The 24,857-nt window shown below is 46.3% G+C and overlaps 1 protein-coding gene across 2 annotated transcripts in view; it reads right to left on the bottom strand.

Moving 5' to 3' along the window:
• Positions 1 to 24,857, bottom strand: part of dna2 (DNA replication helicase/nuclease 2) — a 123,546-nt gene that overhangs the window by 6,997 nt on the left and 91,692 nt on the right. For both annotated transcript variants that reach the window (XM_070876291.1, XM_070876292.1), the window contains 7 exons: positions 19,725 to 19,834; positions 15,978 to 16,087; positions 15,444 to 15,668; positions 8,051 to 8,244; positions 3,470 to 3,559; positions 3,203 to 3,389; positions 2,626 to 2,715 (listed from right to left, as the gene is read on the bottom strand). In XM_070876291.1, the coding sequence (XP_070732392.1) occupies positions 2,626 to 2,715; positions 3,203 to 3,389; positions 3,470 to 3,559; positions 8,051 to 8,244; positions 15,444 to 15,668; positions 15,978 to 16,087; positions 19,725 to 19,834 (1,006 nt within the window). The remainder of the gene's footprint in view (positions 1 to 2,625; positions 2,716 to 3,202; positions 3,390 to 3,469; positions 3,560 to 8,050; positions 8,245 to 15,443; positions 15,669 to 15,977; positions 16,088 to 19,724; positions 19,835 to 24,857) is intronic.

The following is a 24,857-nucleotide window of genomic DNA, read 5'->3' as shown; positions in this document are numbered from 1 at the left end:
ATCCTCCCAGCATCTTCCCCATCAAGCCCTCTAATAATTCATAGAATCATAGAAATGTACAGCACGGAAGGAGGCCATTTCAACCCATCATGTCTGTTTAAATGAGATCACCTCTCATTCTTCTAAACTCCAGAGAATATAGGCCCATTCTAATCAATCTCTCCTCATAGGACATCTTTCATATCCCAGGAGTCAAACTAGTGAATCTTCATTACACTTCCTCCAAGGAAAGACCATTCTTCCTTAGGTAAGGAGACCAAAACTGAACACTGTACTCCAGGTGTGATTTCACCAAACCCTATATAATTGCAGTAAGATTTCCTTACTCATACGCCAACCCCTTTGCTAACATACCATTTGCCTTCCTAATTACTTGTTGTACCTGCATGTTAACTTTGTGTGCAAGGACCCCCAAATCCCTCTGAACACCAACATTTACTAGTCTAACACCTTCTAAAAATTATTACGCTTTTCCATTCTTCCTACCAAAGTGGATAATTTCACACTTCCCCACATTATACTCCATCTACCACCTTCTTGCCCAATCACTTAACTGGTCTATATCTCTTTACATCCTCCTCACGCCCTCCCCACAGCTTACTTTCCCACCTAGTTTATCAGCAAACTTGGATATATTACAAAAGCAAAATACCACGGATGCTGGAATCTGGAATAAAACAGAAAATGAAGGGTCATCAACCCGAAACGTTAACTCTGCTTCCTCTCCCCAGATGCTGCCTGACCTGTAGAGATTTCCAGCATTTTCTGTTGGATATATTACACTCGGTCCCCTCATCTAAGTCAATGATATAGATTGTAAATAGCTGAGGCCCAAGCACTGATTCTTACAGTACTCCACCAGTTACACCCTGCCATCCTGAAAATCATAGACTGGTTACAGCACGGAAGGCCATTCGGCCCATCAAGCCCATGCTGGCTCTCTTCAGCTAGTCCCATTCCCCTGCCCTTTCTCCGTAGCCCTGCAAAGTGTTTTCCTTTAGGCACTTATCCAACTCCCTTTTGAAAGCCACGACTGAATCGGTCTCCACCACTCTCCGGCAGTGCATTCCAGATCCTAACCACTCGCTGCGTTAACAAGTTTTTTCTCATGTCGCCTTTGTTTCTTTTGCCAATCACCTTAAATTTGTGTCCTCAGGTTCTCAACCCTTCTGCCAATGGGAACAGTTTCTCTCCATCTACTCTGTCCAGACCCCTCATGATTTTGAACACCTCTATCAAATCTCTTCTCAATCTTCTCTGCTCCAAAGAGAACCTCAGCTTCCCCAGTCTATCTACGTAACTGAAGTCCCTCATCTCTGGAATCATTCTCGTAAATCTTTTCTGCACCCTAAGGCCTTCATATCCTTCCTAAAGTGCAGTGCCCAGAATTGGACACAATACTCCAGTTGAGGCCGAACTAGTGTTTTATACAGGTTCATCATAATAATGACCTGTTTATTCCTACACTGTTTTCTGTCTGTTAACCAATCCTCAATCAATGCTAATATATTATCCCAATCCCATGAGCCCTAACCTTGTGTAACAATCTCTTGTATGGCACCTTAATGAATGCCTTTTGAAAATCCAAACATACTACATCCACTGGTTCCCCCTTATCTACCCTGCTCATTAAATCTATTAAGAGTTTGAGAATGTATCAAACATGATTTCCCTTTTATAAAACAGTGTTGACTCTGTCTAATCATGTTTTGATTTTTTTTCCCCCAAGTGCCTTATCACATCCTTAATAATAGATTCTAGCACTTTCTCTTCGACTGATGTCAAGCTAACTGACCTACAATTTCCCCATTTTCTCTCTCCCTCCTTTCTTTCTTCAATAGCAGGGTTACATTTGCTACCTTCCAATCCACAGGGACCACTCTCGAATCACTATCACTATCCGCAGCTACCTCTTAAACCCTAAATTGTAGGCCATCAGGTCCAGGGGATTTGTCGGCTTTTAGTTCCATTAATTTCTCCAGTACTACTTTTTTTACTAACATTAATTAATTTAAGTTCCTTACTCTCATTAAACCCTTGGCTCACCACTATTTTTGGTATGATCTTCGTGTCTTCTATCGTGAAGACAGATACTAAATACCTGTTTAACATCTTTGCCGTTTCCTTATTCCCCATTATAATTTCTCCTGTCTCTGCCTCTAAGGGACATACTTTTACTTTCTCTAATCTCTTGTTTTTACATATTTGTAAAAGTGGTTACGATCTGTTTTTATATTTCTTGCTAGTTTACTCTCATTCTATTTTCTCCCATTTTATCAATTCCTTGGTATGTACTCACCATGCGCGTGCACCCACACTCAGTCACATACACACACACAATTCACTCACTACACACACACTACTGTCTCCTGCAAGCCTCAATTATATGATGACACTTCAAATACCTCACTCACTCAAGTGATTCCATTTGACCAATTCTGAAACTAGATTAGAAAACATTCTGCAGTGTATCAGGTTACTCCCCAGGAACAGTAACGGAAGTTTTTGGAACTTATGATGATCACACCGACTGCTCTTTTTGCTACAAGTGCTGTTCGCTCCAACACTCACCTTGGCACTGTTCAGTATGATGCACACAGTTGCCTCAGAGTCAGACAGACCTACCTTTAGTAGCATTGATGTCAGACAGTACACGAGCTCAGCCTCGATCAGGTTACTCAGTCCGCACTGTTCGTCTGTTTCTGGGGCCGGTACCTTGGGAAAAAGGCAAACATATCAGGCCCCAGATGGAAGGCACTGCACAGATCGTGAGTAACAATCAAATCTCCCCCAGTGCTCTCTCCCTGGATAGGGAGGGTAGCTCCGGGATAGGGAATGGGGGAGGTGGGCTCCGCGATAGGGAATGAGGGAGCTGGGACGGGCTATGGTGGACGTGGGCTCTGGGATAGGGAATGAGGAAGGTGGAACAGGGTATGGTGGACTTCGGCTCCAGGATGGGGCTGAGGGACAGGGGTTCCTCGCCGAGTGTCAGGGGCTCCAAGCTAAGGGACTGGGTCAGGTGGGGGGAGAAAGGAGCTTTCTGTGTCAAGGAATGGGGGCTCTGGGATGGGTTATGAGCATCAGTGCTGCTAATTTACCCAGATTCCAGCAATTGGTCAGTATACATGCCATTGGTTTAGACACAGAACAATACAACAGAAAACTTTGTGGATTATTATCACTGCAGAATTGAAGATCTCACCTTTTCAGTGTTAAGGAAACAAACAGGCTTAGTTGGCTCCAGAGCTTCTTTCAACCAAGAATCAAGCAGACTATGCGCCACCAGCTCACCCCACTTGGGTAGCTGTAGTGTAGCAGTTGCGACTTGTTCTGACCCACACACCAGCTTTCCATTATATATTAGCCTGTTGCTGAGTGACATAATCGTGCTGTGGAGATTGATAAAGGATTGTTACGAGACCGTAGAAATCATTTGTAACAAATCATGTGTTTTATTCAAAGCAAGTACCTGTTCATTCTGTACTGAACATTCAGCTGAACAACCGCATCGAAATTCTGCTCCAGACGCTTAAACAAACTCTCATCCATTCCCAAGGCTCTGTTGGCACAGAATGCATTAAATTAGCAATGAGCGCGTGGGCGGCTGTGAGCGCGCGTCGCAACCGGTATGTGTGTGTGTGTGTCGCTCTGCCGCGAACGGTGTGCACGTGTGCTGCGAGCCATGCGCTGCGCTGTCATCATAGACAGTCCCTCGGAATCAAGAAAGACTTGCTTCCACTCCCAAAGTGAGTTCTTTGATGGCTGAACAGTCCAATACGAGAGCCACAGATCCTTGTTACAGGTGGGACAGACATTAGTCGGGGGAAGGGGTCGGTGGGGCTGGTTTGCCGCGCGTTCCTTCTGCTGCCTGCGCTTGGCCTCTTCATGTTCTTTGCGTTGGGACTCGAAGAGCTCAACGCCCTCCCGGATGCACTTTCTCCACCTCGGGCGGTCTGCGGCCAGGGTCTCCCAGGTGTCAGTGGTGATGTCGCACTTTACCAGCGAGGCTTTGAGGGTGTCCTTAGAACGTTTCCGCTGTTCTCCTTTGGCTCGTTTACCATAAAGGAGCTCCACATAAAGCATTTGCTTAAGGAGTCTCGTATCTGGCATGCGTAATATGTGGCCTGCCCAGCGAAGCTGATCAAGTGTGGTCAGTGCTTCAATTCTGGGGATGTTAGCCAGGTCGAGGACATTGATGTTGGTGCGCCTGTCCTCCCAGGGGATTTGCAGGATCTTGCGAAGACATCATTGGTGATATATCTCCAGCGACTTGAGGTGCCTTCTATACAACGTCCATGCCTCAGATCCATACAGGAGGGTGGGTATTACTACAGCCCTGTAGACCATGTGTTTGGTGGTAGATTTGAGGGCCTGGTCTTCAAACACTCTTTTCCTCAGACGGCCAAAGGCTGCACTGGAGGCGATGTTGAATCTCCGCATCAATGTCTGCCTTTGTTTTTAAGAGGCTCCCAAGATATGGGAAATGGTCCACGTTGTCCAGGGCCGCGCCGTGGATCTTGATGATTGGACGGCAGTTCTGAGCGGCAGTGACAGGCTGGTGGAGGACCTTTGTCTTACGTATGTTAAGCGTAAGGCCCATGCTTTCATATGCCTCAGTGAATACATTGACTCTATCCTGGAGTTCAGCCTCTGAATGTGCACAGACGCAGGCGTCGTCCGCATACTGCAGCTCAACGACAGAGGTTGGGGTGATCTTGGACCTGGCCTGGAGGCGGCGTAGGTTAAACAGCTTCCCACTGGTTCTGTAGTTTAATTCTACTCCAGTGGGGAGCTTGTTGACTGTGAGGTGGAGCATGGCGGCAAGGAAGATTGAGAAGAGGGTTGGTGCGATGACGCAGCCCTGTTTGACCCCGGTCTGGACCGGGATAATGGATCCATTGGTAAGGATCACGGCCTGCATGTCATCGTGAAGCAGGCAAAGGATGTTGACAAACTTTTGGGGGCATCCAAAACGGAGGACACTGCTCCATAGAGCCTAATGCTAGACAGTGTCAAAGGCCTTTGTAAGATCGAGAAAGGCCATGTATAAGGGCTGGCGCTGCTCCCTGCATTTTTTCTGCAACTGGCGCGCTGCAACGATCATGTCTGTTGTGCCCCGTCGGGGACGAAATCTGCATTGTGATTCCAGGAGGAGCTCCTCGGCCACAGGGAGAAGACGATTGAGGAGAACTCAAGCGACAACTTTCCCAGTGACTGAAAGCAGGGAGATTCCCCTGTAGTTGCCGCAGTCGGACTTGTCCCCTTTTTAAAAAATGGTCACAGTCACTGCATCTCTGAGATCTCCCAGCATGCTCTCCTCCCTCCAGATGAGAGAGATGAGGTCATGTATCCGCGCCAACAGCGCCTCTCCGCTATACTTGAGCGCCTCAGCAGGGATTCCATCCGCACCCGTAGCCTGGTTATTCTTGAGCTGTTTTATGGCTTTGCCAACCTCGTGCAACGTTGGAGTTTCACTGAGTTGGTGGCGGGTCGCGTGCTGCGGGATGGAGTCGAGAACACTCGAGTCAAAGGCAGAGTGCTCCTTCCAGCGGGCCCAGACAGCCTCAGTGTTCCTGATGAGTGTTTCCCCGTTCTTGGCCAGGAGTGGGGTGGGGCCTTGGGATTTTGGACAGTAGGTGGCCTTGACTGCAGCGAAGAATCCTCACATATCGTGGCTGTTCTATCTCCTGTGCTTTCTCCATCCACCACCTGTTCTTTAGGTCCCGGGTTTTTTGTTGGACCCGAGCCTTGAGCCGTCTGTAATGTTGTTTTGTAGCTCCCGAGTTGGATTGTTGCTTGAGGCTCAGAAATGCTTTGCGCTTGTGATCCATTAGTTCTTTGATCTCCTGATCATTTTCATCAAACCAGTCCTGATGTTTTCTGGTTGAGTGACCAAGTGTCTTTTCACAGGCACTGGTTATAGAGGCCTGGAAGACAGACCAAGCGCTATGGGCATTCAGCATCTCAGGGTCATCAAGGCACGCCAGATTGGCTGAGAGGCACTGGTTGTATAGGGCTCTCTTAGCTGGGTCTCTAAATGCCCCGGCATTAACTTTTTTGCGGAACTGCTTCTGCTGTCCCCTCTGCTTTGGGGCAATGTTAATGTTGATGATGGATGTCAACTCCTCTCATGGCGCGGGTGATGCGCACATCCTTGCGATCCCTGGCTCAGACGATGACATAGTCAAGCAGATGCCAGTGTTTGGAGCGAGGGTGTTGCCATGATGCCTTGTATTTGTCCCTCTGGCGGAACAGGGTGTTGGTGATGAGGAGTTCATGTTCTAGACATTTTGTCAGGAGTAGGGTACCGCTGGAGTTGGCTTTCCCTACCCCCTCTCTGCCAATCAAGCCTTCCAGAGGGCTGTGTCTTTGCCAACCCTGGCATTAAAATCACCTAGGAGGATCAATTTGTCGCCCGTGGGGACGCGGGACAAGGATGTCTCAAGGTTGGAATAAAAACCCTCTTTAGCCTCATCCGTTGCATCGAGTGTTGGGGCATACGCATTGGTGACTGTGGTGCATTGGTTCCGGGATAGGGTAATACGAAGAGTCATGAGGTGTTCGTCAACCCCACAGGAGGAGTCTTTGAGGCGGTCGACCAACTCATTCTTGACGGCAAAGCTGACTCCATGAAGGTGGCGTTCTTCCTCTGGTTTCCCTTTCCATAAAAAGGTGTAACCTCCACCATGTTCCTTCAACTGGCCTTCCCCTGCCTGCTGGGTCTCGCTTAGGGCGGCGATGTCAATGTCAAAGCGTCCGAGTTCCCGGGCAACAATGGCGGCGCGGCATTCCGGCCTGTTGCTGTTGGGATTGTCCATGAGGGTCCAGACGTTCCAGGTCCCGAACTTCATACTGACAAAGTGGAAGATGCCTGTGCGCGAGTTCTTTTAACGTGGGGTGGCCGCTGCACATCGGCAACTACACGGGCTTTAGCTGAGCACGGTCTTGGTCCAGTGGCAAGGGAGTCCAAGACCTCGATAAGCCCAATTGCCTACGCAAAGTGTTGGCTGCAGGCTCGGCACTGAGTAACACCATTGATGGTAGATGGCCCGAGGCTTGGTTGGGGGGCAGGTATTAGGAAGGTGACGCTGTGTGCATGCGCTGAGAGCGGTGTTTGTGCGTGCACGCTCTGAGCGCGTGCACTGCACTGCGTGGGTAGCTAGGGGCAGTTTGTTGGTGCGCGGGTGTACGTGTTGGAGCAGGAGAGGGATCAGTTGTACAACAGGTTACATTCTAATAAACAGACATACGATCAAACTGCAGCCCATGAAATATGGCCCTTACTTGTGCACACTTCAGGAATTCCTCTCCTTTACCAGAGTTATTTTCCCAGTCTATATTCAGATGAAGTTGCCAATTATATTTTACATTTTCCAAAAATTTGCTCCTCCTCCTCCTTCTAACTACTTGGTGGTCTATAGTAAATATCCGGTAATAGCTCCTCTTCTCCTTAACTCTAACCAAATAGATTTATCTTTGAACACTCAAGCACATTAACCTTTTTCACGGCTGTAACAGTATCTTTGATCCATACTGCCAACCCCTCACCTCCTTATTTTCCTTCTGAATACATTGTAGCCAGTTAAGTTCCCATTCTTGACCTTGTTTGATCCAGGTATCTGTTATTGCCACTATATCATAATCCTATGCAGCAACTTGTGCCTACAGCTCACCAATCTCATGTGTCATGCTCCGTGCAGTTACGGACATGCACTCCAAACTCGCCCTCCTCTGCTTTGCATTTCTCCCATCCTCGTTCTGAACTACTTTTTATTCTAATACAGTTCGTCACTCCCATTCCTCTACACAACTTGTTTCTCGTCTGATGCTTCATCCTGATTCCCCTCCTGCTGCTAAATTAGTTTAAACCCTCCCCTCACAGCACTGCTTAACCTCCCCGTGAGAACATTGAATTCTGTTCAGGTGTAACCTGTCCACCTTGTACAGGTCCCACACTGCGTGAGATAGTGGCTCGTCTATCTAACCTGACTAAGTACAGATTAGATGGCCTTCTGATGTAGCTCAGATTCAGGTTGGTTGAAGAACATACCTGGCAGCTGAGCTCTGAATTATTGGCGGCAGCTGTTGATGATCTCCCACCAGCACAAACCGATCAGCAGCAAATAAGGGGCCCAGGCAGATGAGCTGGTTGATCTGAGATGCCTCATCCACAATACAGAAGTCAAACTTCCTTTGACTGAATATTGGATGTTTCATTCCCATACAGGTCGTTGCAACCACCAGCTGTAACACAATGATAACATAACATAAGAAATAGGAACAGGAGTAGGCCATACAGCCCCTCAAGCCTGCTCAGCCATTCAATACGATCATAGCTGATCTAATCATGGACTCAGCTCCACTTCCATACCTGCTCCCCATAACCCCTCATCGTTTAAGACACTGTCTACTTCGGTCTTAAATTTATTCAATATCCCAACTTCCACAGCTCTCTGAGGCAGCGAATTCCACAAATTTACAACCCTCAGAAGAAATTTCTCCTCATCTCAGTTTTAAATGGGCGGCCCCTTATTCTAAGATCTAGTCTTTAGTTCTAGTCTCCCACATCAGTGGAAACATCCTCTCTGCATCCACCTTGTCAAGCCCCCTCATAATCTTATACGTTTCGATAAGATCACCTCTCATTCTTCTGAATTCCAATGAGTAGAGGCCCAACCGACTCAATCTTTCCTCATAAGTCAACCCCCTCATCTCTGGAATCAACCTAGTGAATCTTCTCTGAACTGCCTCCAAAGCAAGTATATCCTTTCGTAAATGTGGAAACCAAAACTGCACTTGCTGTACCTGCATACTATCCTTTTGTGTTTCATGCACAAGTACCCCAGGTCCTGCTGTACTGCAGCACTTTGCAATCTTTCTCCATTTAAATAATAACTTGCTCTTTGATTTTTTTCTGCCAAAGTGCATGACCTCACACTTTCCACTGATGCAGCGTCAAAACTAGTTCACCTTCTGCGACATTGCTCATGGCTAAGAAAGACAGACTTGCATTTATATAGTGGCTTTTACGATGTCACAAAGCACTTTACAGCCCATTAAGTGCTTTTGAAGTGTTCCCGGGCACAATAGAGAGCTCCCGGGTGTAAAATAGCAGTTTTATAGGAATGCAACGGCTTGGATTTAGCTGGGGGACAACAGGCAAAGAGCAACAGGCAACAGACAAATGAATGTTTTGCATTGGTAGGATGTACCCCAGCGACCTGCGCTGGGATGGCTTCTGTCTAAAAACATGAACACAAGAGAAATTATATCAACAGTGAGAAGGAATGTCAGATTACAGGACACAGATTAGGGGCTGGGAAAATGGTGTGGGGCAATGTCAGATTACAGGACACATTAGGGGCTGGATAAACGGTATGGAGGGGGTGGTGGTGGGGGGGCGGGGAGGGAAGAGTGATGTCAGGGATTACAGGACATAGATTACCGGAGCGGGAGGGTAGGTGATCGGTGTAGCTCAAGGCCAAGAAAGAGCAGGTCGACATTTCAGGAAAAAGAGCTAGACTGTTCAGGAATGAAATGAGGAAGCATTTTTTCATGCTAAAGGTAGTGGAAATCTTGAACTTGCTCTCCCAAAAGACTGTGGAAATTGAAATTCCCAAGATTGAGATCAACGGATGTGTGTTAGGTAAGAGCATTGAGCGATATGGAGCAAAGACAGGTAAATGGAGTTGAAGTACAGATCAGCCATGACCTAACTGAACAACAGAGCAGACCCGAGGGAGTGAATGGCCTCATCCTATTTATATAAATTATTGTTTCAAACAAAAGGAGACCCCGTCTTGCCTCTAAGTGTGGTCCGTCTGTCTCAGCAGACATGGTGGCCATCCGAATAGGTCCATCTATGGATGTCCCCAAGTCTTGACCACCGTTTGGATTTTTTCCAACTGGATCTTCCATTCATGAGGGCAAATACTAAGATGACTGAAGGTGTTTGCAGCTGTCACTACCCCTTAATAGGTGTTGATTCGGGAGCATCTCCCCATGTGTCAAACACTGGTTGTCCAGGTTATGTTCTAAATATCCACCCGACTCTGATCTGCCACAGTTCTGACTGCTATTTCCCAGCTCCTGCTCGGGACTGGTCTGGCTCAATAACTCCCACGTCTCAGGTCCACTCTGCTCTACTCCAGCCACGCTACTCATAACCTCATGCAGCTACAGCCTTGTTCTGTTATCTCACATTCAACGATTGTCCTTGATCAGATTATGCTAGTGTCAGATACAAAACATGGAAAGGATCAACACAAGTCACCAGCATGTCCTGACTGAAGCTTTATATACTGAATCTAGAAGGGAGAACGCCCCAGTGTTAGACCTACGCAATGGGGATTCAGAAAATATGGTGCAAGTAGCAAGGAAGTCTGTGGAAACTGAAGAGACATGGTATAAGGGGATAAAAAACGGTCACTAGAGTGGAGACAAACCGATGGTCACGAATGGGGATATTGAAGATAGTGAATTGATCTGACACGTAAAATGGTCCAGATTAAAAGGGCTTATCGGTATTAGGAGGTTCTGAGGAATCAGGAGTTCCTCTATCTTACGGTAGGGATTGTAATATTGACCGATTATGTAAAACTCACTTATTTATGAAAAGCACGCTCATACACTCGCTTACATTGGATTAAGAAGAGGGAAACAGCGAAGTTTGATGAGTAATGAACCATCCATTGTGTTGACCTTAATACAGATTTACATTCTGAATAACACTTCCACCAAGGGCAGTGGAGAGTCAACAGTCTGGAACAGAGATTGTAACAGCATCTGAATCTCATGAGAAACTAGGACATTATGACTGAAGTTCTCTTGGGAACGGGATAAGAAAAGCAGGTGTTTGGGAACAAGATAGCAAATCCTGGGAAGCAAGGTTACTTCACACGTCATGAGAAACTGAGGCAAAGTTGACACCACTGAATAACACATTCCGGGAGGGTGACATGTGATGGGAGATGGACAGGTGGGGAAGAACCACTCAGGGCCAGTCTGATAAGGGTCAACAAAGCAATGTAACTTGGCTGATAGCAATAGGCCAATCAGTGGTTTTGTAGGAGGGTCGCAAAACTCAGAAAATGTATAACTGTCGTTACAAACTGTTGTTCTGGGAAGTGTTCATCAGAACCTTCCCCTGCATATGCTTGAAGACCGACCGATTGAACCAAAGTTTTCGTCTTGAGTGATTCCGTGGTCTCTATGCAGAGGGCGGCTGTCGACTCCTTATATCAGGGAGTCCACATCGAAGAGAAGTCTTCCTTCTACCCCAACACATGGAGCCTGGACTCAATGGGAACGAGGAAGAGAATAATGCTGACGTCACTACAAAGTTAACATGACTCCCACACAAGGATTCGATTTTATCAGTATTGCCTGAGCAGAAGTCTGTTCATTTATAATATTTATATCAAATGCAGCATTTTAGATTTAATTACCAGTGGCTTTGGTGATTCTAGAAACATAGAAAATAGGTGCAGGAGTAGGCCATTCGGCCCTTCGAGCCTGCACCGCCATTTAATGAGTCCATGGCTGAACATGCAACCTCAGTACCCCATTCCTGCTTTCTCCCCCTAGTAGTAAGGACTATATCCAACTCCTTTTTGAATATATTTAGTGAATTGGCCTCAACAACTTTCTGTGGTAGAGAATTCCACAGGTTCACCACTCTCTGGGTGAAGAAGTTTCTCCTCATCTCAGTCCTAAATGGCTTACCCCTTATCCTTAGACTGTGACCCCTGGTTCTGGACTTCCCCAACATTGGGAACATTCTTCCTGCATCTAATCTGTCTAAACCCGTCAGAATTTTAAACGTTTCTATGAGATCCCCTCTCATTCTTCTGAACTCCTGTGAATACAAGCCCAGTTGATCCAGTCTTTCTTGATAGGTCAGTCCCGCCATCCCGGGAATCAGTCTGGTGAACCTTCGCTGCACTCCCTCAATAGCAAGAATGTCCTTCCTCAAGTTAGGAGACCAAAACTGTAAACAATACTCCAGTTGTGGCCTCACCAAGGCCCTGTACAACTGTAGCAATACCTCCCTGCCCCTGTACTCAAATCCCCTCGCTATGAAGGCCAAAATGCCATTTGCTTTCTTAACCGCCTGCTGTACCTGCATGCCAACCTTCAATGACTGATGTACCATGACACCCAGGTCTCGTTGCACCTCCCCTTTTCCTAGTCTATCTCCCTGTTTTTACCACCAAAGTGGATAACCTCACATTTATCCACATTATACTTCATCTGCCATGCATTTTCCCCACTCACCTAACCTATCCAAGTCACTCTGCAGCCTCATAGCATCCTCCTCGCAGCTCACACTGCCACCCAACTTAGTGTCATCTGCAAATTTGGAGATGCTACATTTAATCCCCTCGTCCAAATCATTAATGTACAATGTAAACAGCTGGGGCCCCAGCACAGAACCTTGTGGTACCCCACTAGTCACTGCCTGCCATTCTGAAAAGTACCCATTTACTCCTACTCTGCTTCCTGTCTGACAACCAGTTCTCAATCCATGTCAGCACACTACCCCCAATCCCATGTGCTTTAACTTTGCACATTAATCTCTTGTGTGGGACCTTGTCGAAAGCCTTCTGAAAGTCCAAATATACCACATCAACTGGTTCTCCCTTGTTCACTCTACTGGAAACATTCTCAAAAAATTCCAGAAGATTTGTCAAGCATGATTTCCCTTTCACAAATCCATGCTGACTTGGACCTATCATGTCACCTCCTTCCAAATGCGCTGCTATGACATCCTTAATAATTGATTCCATCATCTTACCCACGACCGATGTCAGGCTGAACGGTCGAGAATTCCCTCTTTTCTCGCTCCCTCCTTTTTTAAAAAGTGGGGTTACATTGGCTACCCTCCACTCGATAGGAACTGATCCAGAGTCTATGGAATGTTGGAAAATGGCTGTCAATGCATCTGCTATTTCCAAGGCCACCTCCTTAAGTACTCTGGGATGCAGTCCATCAGGCCCTGGGGATTTATCGGCCTTCAATCCCATCAATTTCCCCAACACAATTTCCCGACTAATAAGGATTGCCCTCAGTTCCTCCTTCTTACGAGACCTTCTGACCCCTTTTATATCCGGAAGGTTGTTTGTGTCCTCCTTAGTGCATACCGAACCAAAGTACTTGTTCAATTGGTCTGCCATTTCTTTGTTCCCCATTATGACTTCCCTGATTCTGATCACAGGGGACCTATGTTTGTCTTTACTAACCTTTTTCTCTTTACATATCTATAGAAACTTTTGCAGTCTGTCTTAATGTTCCCTGCATAATAATTAGGTAGAGAGAGAGACATGCCAGCCATAAAATTATTTATTCATGTGAGTTTATGCAGCTTTGAGACAATGGGAAAAACCACAAGATTGATGAGTTGTGAGTTGGACTATCAGTAACAACAGTTCTCATTCAATGTGCCCAGAAGGGGGCTCAGTTAAACAGACATTTGGACATCTCTGGCACCTACATCAAAGAGGAGGTATTTCAATTAGAGTGGTAACTTTGATTGATGGCGCGGTGGGATGAACCCTTCCCCCTACAAATCACACACATGAAGGGGCTGGTACCCTTTTTTCCTCCCTTTGACACAAGAACAGCAAGTGCACCTATGCTGCTTGTTACTAAGAGTGGTAGTTAGCTCAGGATTAGCTAGTTTGAATGAATTTTTACATAGATTCCATAGAATGTACGGCACAGAAACAGGTCACTAGTCTATACTGGTGTTTGTGCTGCACAGGAGCCCCCTCCCACCCCTCTTCATCAGCATAATCCACTATTCATTGCTCCTTCATGTGCTTATCTAGCTTCCTCTTAAATACATCCAACGCTATTCGCTTCAACTACTCTTTGTAGTAGCGAGTTCCCCTTTTGAACCACAGAACCACTGAATTCTCTGTTGGATTTATTAGTGACTTTCATATTTATGGCCCCCAGTTCTGGCCTCCGCCAATCAATGGCAACTTCGTCTCTACATCTTCCCATCAAACCCTTTCATAATTTTAAAGATCTCTATCAGGGCACCCCCCAGTCTTCTCTTTTCCAGGGAAAAGAGCCCCGGCCTGGGTTTTTGCCCAACAGTGTCAGTAGAGTTTGCATTTTTATAACTTTCTCAGAACAAGGAGCAGTAAGAAATTGTAGGATCTCATTGTGAAGACTATTCTGTTCAATTGTGTCTTTTATGTAAAATAGACCAGTGTATTGGTTTTCAAGCAAGCCTCATCACACATCAGTGTAGTTTAGTCCTCCTTTAATCGCAATAGGAGAAAACACATGGCAGAATGTGAAAGATTACAGCATTGAGGTCCCGGCAACGGGTGAGATTCCAGTAATGGATGTGTAATTACAGTCGCTGATGCAGGCAATAAGCGTTCCGGGTTACTTGATTCTGGGCAGTCACGGTACACTCCGGATCATAGGGAATGTAATGTCCACTTATGAGTGACCAGTGATGCTGAACCATAAGAAACGGAGTGCAAAACCCGAAAATTTATAATAGGCCAGCAACATAACCAATATGAATTAAGTTAGCATGTGTGGAGAATATCAATGATGAATTTAATTTCTGAAACAGCCTATGGATACAGATTCAAGTAGAATTTCACAAAGTTCTCAGCATCATCACTGCAATGATTACTGGGTTAAGCAGGTGTGTGCATATGGAGAGCAGCTTTATATTGTGTGGTTGTTAAGGTAACAGAGGATGGGGAGTCATGCTTGTCTGATGCGGAAGCCAGGTTAGTGAGTTCAGGAATGTGGATTAGAGATTTTCCAAGTACAATTGTAACCATGCAATTAATAGGATCACACAGCACAGGAGGAGGCCATTCAGCCCATCGTGCATGTGCCGGCTCTTTCAAAGAGCAATCCAGTTAGTCTCACTCCCCTGCTCTTTCTCCATATCCTTGCTAAGTTTTCTCCTTCAGTGTTTATCCAATTCCCCTTTGAAGGCTACTATTGAATCTGTATCCACCACCCCATTAGTTAGTGCATTCCAAATCCTAAAGACTCATTGCGTAAAAAAGTTTTTCCTCATGTCACCTCTGGTTCTTTTGCCAATCACCTTATTCTACTAGATGTTGCCCTGATGGTCAGTGGATAAAGGCATCGTGCAGTATTGAACTAAGGCACATGGACTAGGAAGGGACCAGTTTAATCCACGTCACTACAATTGACCTTGGCAGTCTGGGTTAAGGAGGGGGAAGAATGATAAGTGAGCTGGTGTCCCCTGTTTGATGAGAACAGGATCAGGTTAGTCTGTGATGCATTCCACAGTAAAATAGGGCACACGCTGGGTTCACACAAAGAAATTGGCCACCTGTGAGGAGTAGACAAGGGCTCCCAGCAGCTGTGGACTGATTACTGTAGCACGTGGCACTGTCACACTGAACCAAGGCCTTGTCCAACGTTGTCACACTTACCTCTCTCTTGTACAGCCCTTCCAGCTCAGTCAGAGTTCGAATTGATTTCCTTTTGCAAATATCCTCATCGGTAAATTTCCGGATGTCGGGATGGACCTTCTGATAACGCCCCAAACGCAGGAAGCCCACCTTGAATCGAGCCAGTTTCAGCAAAATGTTATCAACAGCCGAATGGGTATAACTAGTCAGGAGGACACTGAAACCACAGGCGTGAAGGATCCTCACCTCATGAAAGAACAAAAACAAACCTAAATATATCTCAAAATTAACGTTGAAATGAGTCGTTCACATCAATCGTAAAATATTGCTGTACTGCAAATAATAAAACCGGTCTTGCAGGAAAGTGCCCAGCACCACGAGCGGTCTATGCTGCACCAGCTGGAAATGCAGCCGAGTACCCCTTTCTTTACCAGTTCAGGAGCTGACACCAACCTTTGGGGCTGCCAGACGCGGCTAACCCGTGCAAGGCTGAGCACTGCCCATTATCACACGATTGGAACACCCTGTACTATAATCCTGGGGACTTTGCCTTACCAGAGTGCAGATGGAGGTAGTTTTGCCTGTTCCAGGCATGCCCACGATCAGTGTGTAGTCATTGGAAAGCAGCACGCGTTTCATGGCTTGTTTCTGAGGTTTGTTCAGGCCTTGAATGGAAAAAAAAACAAGGTTAGAGCTTCAGCAGCTCAACAAGAGCCAGCTTCAGAAAAATATTACTGTTGCAGAGTGGTGTAAACTGGGGTGGGGAGGGAGGAGTGGGAGCTGGGTGGGGGGGCGGAGAAAGGGGAGGAGTGGGAGCTGAGGGGCTCTTGGGGGGAGGGAAGCGGGCGGAGAGCTGGGGGGAGGGAAGCGAAACAAAACTGGGGGGGGGGGGGAGGGAAGGAAGAGATCGGGTGGGGGGGGGGGAGGAAGGGGAGGGGGAAGCTGGGGAAGAGGGTGGGGCAGAGAGGGGGAGCTGGTGGGGGATTGGGAGGAGAGAGGGGAGCTGGGGAGTACTGTGTATGTAAGCACTCTGTAATGACTCCACGAAGCAGGGGTATGGCACTTGAACTGTACAGACTGTGGTCCTTTATTCCAGCTCCTAGAGTGAGGACACCAAGAGGTGAGCTCCCTTTTATACTGGGTTACCTGCACTGTACAGCAACAGTAGGTCTCCAGCAACAGCACCCTCTGGTGTACAAGTAAAATATATACAGTGTAAAGGTACATTCAGGTCTAGTGTTCAGTACATTACATCATTGGCATGGATACATAACACTCCCCCGAGCCTTTTTCAAGTCCTTATTGCTATGACTTGGGGAGGTGATCAGTAGTGGGCTGTGGGAGGTTGTGGTGAGGGTTGTGTGGATGCCAAGTGTTATGTGGTGCTTGAGGCTGGCCTCATACATTTCCCACCCACCCCCCGTCACACACAGACCATGTGGGTGTCAACTGTTGTAGGATCCCTCAGTGGGGGAGGCAGTGCAATGCGTAGGGTACATACACTGTAGAGTGGATAAGTGGTGGTGTTTGATGGTGGGCAAGGCCACAGGACTGTGAGGGCTCCTTGTCCTCCATTGATGGTGGAAGTCTGGTCATCCCAGGGTCCGCCAGGAAAGCTGGAGGGTATTGGTCTCTCGCTCCTGGTGTTGGCCCTGGTGGCCAGGGGGTGTAGGGCTGATCTGGGGCAGGTTGCCAGTGGTGGTGGCTGTGCTGCCCATTGACTGCTGTCCCTGCAGTGGGTCTGCTCCAACTGGGTATGTGTGAGTCCTTCCTGGGGCATCACATTTGTTCCAAAGGTCCGGGCTACATGGTTAGGTAGCCCGCTGGACCTGGGGGTCTCCCACGGGGGGATACCTCTGGCATTTACATTGTACCTGTAGAACCCGGTGTCCTTTAACAGTTTACTTTCTGCATACATGACACATTGGCTCTGATCACAAATAGTCGATTTTACACTGTTATCTCTCTTTACATTATTACTTTTAACAGTTACAACACTTGTGAATCGGTGTCTCCATACAGGGTCATACAAGGATAAAATTTCTATCATCATCGTTTAACAGTACAAACTTGTTGCTAACAAGTATTCATTACCTTTTTTTCATCAGTTACTCCAGCATTACAATTCAACATTGCATTTGCATACCTACATTCGCTTACTGCACTTTTAACTTTAAAGTCCTTGGCATTGCTGTGCCTAGAGTGAACCTGTCCCTTTAATTTCTTTGGGTTACCGGTCTCCTTTAAGGGGGCCTTCCCATCCGGTTCGCCGCTCGGTGCCACGTGTCGCTCCTCCAAGGCTGCCCCTCGTGGTCTAGTCGCGACCATTTTGATTCTGGGTTCTTTGCCTCGTGTTGTGGCCGCCATCTTCTCGCTCTCCGAGGTAGGCTGTGGTAATCTTTTTCTTCTCCGGTTCGGCCACAGATGTTGGAAATCCACCTTTTTCGCCGATCTTCTTCCCTTGGAGTCCTGCCACGGCCCGGAAGGTGAGGTCTGGAAGTTCGGTTTGGGTGATCTCTCCACGGTGTTGTGCAGTCGTCGCCGCGTAGTCGAGCTGGACGGTGGGATCTCTAGGTGCAGCAATGGATCCAAGTTCAGGGCTGCATGGGATGTCGATTACTGGAGCCCGGAGGCCGTCGTTGCTTCGACCAACTTGGACCTGCTTCATCCAACTTCTTCCCAGCAACGTTGGACCATCGCCGGCAACGATCCACAGGGGGAGCTTGTTCATCATGCCGCTGTGGGAGACCTGGATATCCACGCTGTCAACAACTGGGATGGTGCCTTTGGTGTCGGTGAGCAACTGTGCCTGGACAGGAGACAGTTTTGGTCATTTGCCAGGATTGATCCAAAGTTTTTCAAAGGTCGTCTGGCTCATCAAAGACTGGCTTCGCCCCTGTGTCGCTCTCCATCGAGACTGGAACTCCGGGGATGTCTACTTCTATCTTCCACGGGGAACTCTCGGAGCAGGTATAAATTCCATACTCTTCTTCCAGGAGTTGAACAGCTTCGTCTTCATCAGTGTCGGAGCCCCGGTGATCAGCCAACTCTTCAGTGACATGGTGAGTAAAGCTTTTTCTGAATTCTCTGAAGGTGACCTTTCACGTTGCAGCCTTTGCAGGTACAGTCTTTGTTGCGGCACTGGTGGGCCCTGTGGTTTCCTCCACAGTGCCAGCACGGGGCTAGCTGGTTGGCCCTATGTGGTGGACCCAGGGTTGCGGGACTCGGGGCAACATTTCTGCCTTTGAAAGTCGCCATTCTGTTCACTGCGCTTGTCGGTTTAGAGTCCTGGATGTGGGTCATCATTCGCTTGGAGTCGCTGACCGAAATCATGTAGCTTGGCTCACTTTAATTGTCTTCTGCAGGGTGACTGACGTCCGCAGAGAGCAATTTGTGGAGGAGGCCCTTGTGGCCGATTCCGATAACAAATATGTCCCTTAGTGCTGCAGTGAGGTGGTCGCCAAAATCACATGGTGCAGCCAAGCTTCTTAAATCTGCAGCACACAGCAATTTCTTGGCCTTCAGGTCACCGGTGAGTGTAAAACCGGTGCCTGGCTGTGAGGATGCTCTCTTTGGGTTTCAGTTGCTCTTATATCAGGGTTACGAGCTCCCCATAGCTCTTGGTTTTTGTCTTCGCTGGGGCTAGTAGGTTCCTGATGAGGCCGTGGATGGTGGGCCCACAACTGCTAAGCAGGGTGGCCCTGTGCTTGTTCGCCAGTGTGGCCGGTGAGTCTCCATCCAGGTCATTGGTAATGAAGAAGTGTTTTAACCTTTCCACGAAGGCATCCCAATCTTCCCCATCGGTGAATTGTTGGAAGTTACTGAGATTAAACATGTTGTGCGTGGGATTCGTGACCTCGTCACCAGTTATTGTGTATGTAGGCACTCTGTAATGACTCCACGAAGCAGGGGTTTGGCACTTGAACTGTACAGACTGTGGTCCTTTATTCCAACTCCGAGAGTGAGGACACCAAGAGGTGAGCTCCCTTTCATACTGGGTTACCTGCACTGTACAGGCGACTCTTAGGTCTCCAGCAGCAGGTAAGGTATATACAGGGTGAAGGTACATTCAGCTCTAATGTTCAGTACATCTTTACATCATTGGCATGCATACATAACAGGGAGTACAACTCCAGCACTGCGCATGTGCTGACAGGCCCCACACTAAACATCTGTGCTGCCCAACTTGTTATAGGCTTAGAGCCATTAAACCAATCCAGTCTGTTAAGCCCGATTACAATAGGAAATGTAAACTTTACAAAGACAACAGATAATATAGTAAATCTAAAATACACAGCGTACCTCTCAGGATATTAGCCACGGTCTCCTTTGCTTCCCTTGGGAGTATGGTGCTGAGGTACAGAATGAACTGCGGGGGCCTGCGTCCTATGATCAGCTCTCGAAGCTTATCACTGAGGAAATACAGAATAGCTCACACATTATTCCGTACAGATATATAAAAAATATGCATCGGGAAGCAAGTTTTAGTTTGATCCGGTGTTCACAGGGTGCCTCCCAGCTTGTTATGGACAGTGTAGAGGAATCTTTACTCTGTATCTAACCCATGCAGTACCTGTTCTGGGAGTGTTTGATGGAACAGTGTAGAGGTAGATGTACTCTGTATCTAACTCATGCTGAACCAGCCTTAGGAGTATTTGTTGTCACAATGTATATCATAAAATGATTAAAAGACTTGCATTTATATTGCACGTTTCACGACCACCAGATGTCCCAAAGCACTTTACATCCAATGAAGTACTTTTTGAAGTGTCATCACTGTTGTAATGTAGGAAACGCGGCTGCCAATTTGCACACAGCGAGCTCCTACAAACAGCAATGTGATGACCAGATAATCTGTTTTATTGATGTTGATTGAGGGATAAACATTGGCCAGGACCCCGGGGATAACTCCCCTGCTCTTCTTCGCAATAGTGACATGGGATCTTTTACATCCATCTGAGTTCAGATGGGTCCTCGGTTTAACGCCTCACCTGAAAGACGGCACCTCAAACAGTGCAGCAATCCCCCAGTACTGGAGTGTCAGCCTAGATTTTTGGGCTCAAGTCTCACGAGTGTAACTTGAACTTTCTGACTCAGACGAGGGTGCTACCAACTGAGCCACAGCTGACACACTAAATGTAGCACAGAAGGAGGCTATTCAGCCCATTGTTGGCTCTTTGAAAGAGTCGTCAACCTCCTCTGCTCTTTCCTTGTAGCCCTGTATTTTTTTCCGCTTTAAGAATATATTCAATTCCCTTTTAAAAGATATTGCTGAATCTGCTTTCACCACCCTTTCAGGCAGCGCATTCCAGATCATAACTTGCTGCATTAAAAAAATGATTCCTCATGTTGCCTCTGGTTCTTTTGCCAATCATTTTCAATCTGTGTCCTCAAGTTACTGACCCTACTGCCACTGGAAACAGTTTCTCTTTATTTACTCTGTCAAAACCATTCATGATTTTGAACACCTTTATCAAATTTCCTCTTAATCTTCTTTGCTCGAAGGAGAACACTTTGTTTCTCTCGTCTCTCCACATAACTGAAGTCCTGCATCCCTGGTATCATTCTAGTAAATCTTTTCTACACCCTAAGGCTTTGACATCTTTCCTAAGTGTGGTGCCCAGAATTGAACACAATGCTCCAGCTGAGGCCTAACCAGTGTTTTATAAAGGTTTAGCATAACTTCCTTACTTTTATACTCCATTAATAAAGCCAAAGATCCCATGTGTTTTTTTTAAACTGTCGTCTTAACTTGTCTTGCCACCTTCAAAGATTTGTGTACATACACACCCAGATCTCAGATCCTGCACTCCCCTTTAAAATTGTACCATTTAGTTTATATTGCCTCTCATTCTTCCGACTAAAATGCATCACTTTATACTTCTGTGCTTTAAATTTCATCTGCCATGTGCCTGCCCATTTCACCAGTCTGTCCATGTTCTCCTGAAGTCTGTTATTATCTTCGTCATTGTTGACTACATTTCCGAGTTTCGCGTCATCTGCAAACTTTGAAATTATTACCTGTTTACCAAAGTCCAGGTCATTAATATATAGACAAAAATGGAAGGGGCTATGCTCTGTATCTAACCCGTGCTGTACCTGCCTTGGGAGCGTTTCATAGAATCCTAAAAATTTACAGCACAGAAGGAGGCTATTTCGGCCCATCGTGTCCATGCCGACCAAGAACTATCTAGCCTAATCCCACTTTCCAGCTCTTGATCCATAGCCTTTAAGTGCACATCCAAGTACTTTTTGAATGTGGTGAGGGTTTCTGCTTCTACTACCCTACTAATTTTTTCTCTCAAATCCCATCTAAACCTCCTACCAATTACTTTAAATCTATAACCCCTCTAAGGGAAATAGGTCCTTCCTCTCCACTATCTAGACCCCACATAATTTTATACATGTCAATAAGGTCTCCCCTCAGCCTCCTTTGTTTCAAAGAAAACAAACCGAGCCTACCCAATCTTTCAATCTTTCTTCATGGCTAAAATTCTCCAGTCATGGCAACATCCTCGTAAATCTCCTCTGTACCCTCTTGAGTGCAATCACGTCTTTCCTGTAATTTGGTGACCAGAACTGCATACATACAGTTCAAGCATAACCTCCCTGCTTTTGTATTCTGTGTGTCGGCGAATAAAGACAAGTATTCCATATGCATTCTTAGCCACCTTATCTACCTGGCCTGCTACCTTCAGGGATCTGTGGACATGCACTCCCAGGTCCCTCTGTTCCTCTACACTTCTCAGTGTCGTACCATTTAATGTGTATTCCCTTGTCTTGTTAGCCTTCCCCTACCTCACTTTTCTGGATTGAATTCCATTTGCCACTGTTCTGCCCACCTGACCAGTTTATTGATATCGTCCTGCAGTCTACAGCTTTCTTCACTGTCAACCACACAGCCAATTTTTGTATAATCTGCAAACTGCTTAATCATACCCCCTATATTCAAGTCTAAATCATTGATATATACCACAAAAAGCAAGGGACCTAGTGCTGAGCCCTGAAGAAACCCACTGGAAACAGCCTTCCAGTCACAAAAACACCCATCAACCATTACCCTTTACTTCCTGCCTCTGAGCCAATTTTGGATCCAACTTGCCACTTTGCCCTGGATCCCTTGGGCTTTTACTTTCATGACCAGTCTGCCATGTGGGACCTTATCAAAAGCTTTGCTAAAATCAATATACACTACATCAAATGCACTGCCCTCATCGACTCTCCTCTATATCTCCTCAAAAAAAAATCAAGTTAGTCAGACACAACCTTCCCTTAACAAATCCATTCTGACTGTCCTTGATTAATCCATGCCTTTCTAAATTAAGATCTATCTTGTCCCTCATAATTTTTTCCCAATAATTTTCCCACCACCAAGGTTAGGCTGACTGGCCTGTAATTACTGTCTATCTATCCCTTTCTCCCTTTATAAACAAAGGTACAACATTAGCAGTCCTCCAACACCACACCTGTAGCAGGAGAGGATAAGAAAATGGTCAGAGCCTCTGCTATTTCCTCTTTTGCTTCTCTTAACAGCCTGGGATACATTTCATCTGGTCATAGGAATTTATCCACTTTCAAAGGTGTCAGCCTCTTTAATACTTCCTCACTCACTATGTTTATTTCATCGAATATTTCATACTCCTTCTCCCTGATTGAAATATCTGCATCGACCCTCTCTTTTGTAAAAACAGATAGAGCATTCATTAAGAACCATACACACATCCACATACAGATTACCTTTATGGTCTCTAATAGGCCTTACTCTTTCTTTAGTTATCCTCTTCCTCTTAATGTATTTATAAAACATCTTTGGGTTTTCCTTGATTTTACTTGCCAAAATGTTTTCATGCTCTCTCTTTGCTTTCCTAATTTCCCTTTTAATTTCACCCCTGCACTTTCTAAATTCCTCTCGTGTTTCTGCACGTTTCGTGTTTTGAGCCTTCGTATCCGTTATAAGCCTCCTTTTTTTTCTTTATTCTACTCTGTATGCCCCTCGACATCCAGGGAGCTCTAGATTTGCTAGTCCTACCCTTTTTCTTTAAGAGAGCATACTTGCTTTGAACCCTCAGAATCTCTTCCTTGAATGCCTCCCACTGCTCTGACACTGACCCTCAGGTAGCTGTTTCCAGCTCACTTTGGCTAAATCACAGCTCGGCTTAGTAAAACTGACTTTTCACCAATTAAGAATTTTTATTCCTGGTTTAATTTGTTCTAAATCTAACAGAATTATGATCACTAGCACCAAAATGCTCTCCCAACGATATCCCCTCGATCTGCCCAGCTTCATTCCCTTAAACTAAGTCCAGAATCACCCTCTCCTTTGTTGGGCTTGCTATACTGGCTTAAAAAAAGTTCTCCCGAATGCATTTTAGGAATTCTGCACCCTCTATACCTTTCACACTAATTCTATCCCAGTCAATATTAGGGTAGTTGACATCCCCTACTATTACTGCCTTATAGTTTTTACATTTCAGACATTTGCCTACATATTTGCTCTTCTATCTCCCTCTGACTGTTTAGGTGTCTATAGTACACTCCCAGCAGTGTGATTGCCCCTTTTTTGTTCTTCAAATCAACCCATATGGCCTCATTGGCCCATCCCTCCACACAGCTGCAATTGTTTCTTCAATCTTGTTTGATGGGATAGTGTAGAGTGAGCTTCGCTCAGTATCTAACCCGTGCTGTACCTGCCCTGAAAATGATTAACTCTGTATTTGATGACATCCTTTGACACTGACAAAGGAAAACTATCCCTCCTCGTCTCATCCTTCTTGACTTGTCTGCAGCCTTTGACACAGTAACCACTCTATCCTTCTCCAACGCCTCTCCACCATCATCCAGCTGGGTGGGACTGCACTTGCCTGGTTCCATTCTGATCTATCTAATCGTAGCCAGAGAATCACCTGCAACAGGCTTCTCTTCCCACCCGAACATCGTTACCTCTGGTGTCCAAGGATCTATCCCTTAGCCCTCTCCTATTTTTCATCTATATGTCAACCCTTGGCGACATAATCCGGAAATACAGCGTGAGTTTCCACATGTACGCTGATGATACTCAGTTCTACCTCACTATCACTTCTCTCGACCCCTCCACGGTCTCTAAACTGTCAGACTACTTGTCCGACATCCAGTTCCGCATGAGCAAACATTTTCTCCAATTGAATACTAGGAAGACTGAAGCCATTGTTTTCAGTCCCCGTCACAAATTCCGTTCCCTAGCCAGACTCCATCGCTCTCCCCAACTTCTGTCTGAGGCTGAACCACACTGTTCGCAAACTTGGTGTCATGTGACCCTGAAATGAGCTTTCGACCACATATCCATAGCATAACTAAGACCGCCTAGTTCCACCTCTGTAACATCGCCCATCTCCGCCCTGTTGAAGCCCTCATCCATGCCTTTGTTACCTCTAAACTTGACTATTCCAACGCACTCCG

This window comes from Pristiophorus japonicus, chromosome 3 (assembly GCF_044704955.1).
Source record: "Pristiophorus japonicus isolate sPriJap1 chromosome 3, sPriJap1.hap1, whole genome shotgun sequence".
NCBI classification, from domain to species: domain Eukaryota; kingdom Metazoa; phylum Chordata; class Chondrichthyes; family Pristiophoridae; genus Pristiophorus; species Pristiophorus japonicus.
The sequence above is the reverse complement of the archived record's forward strand: the minus strand, read 5'-3'. Positions and strand labels throughout refer to the sequence as shown.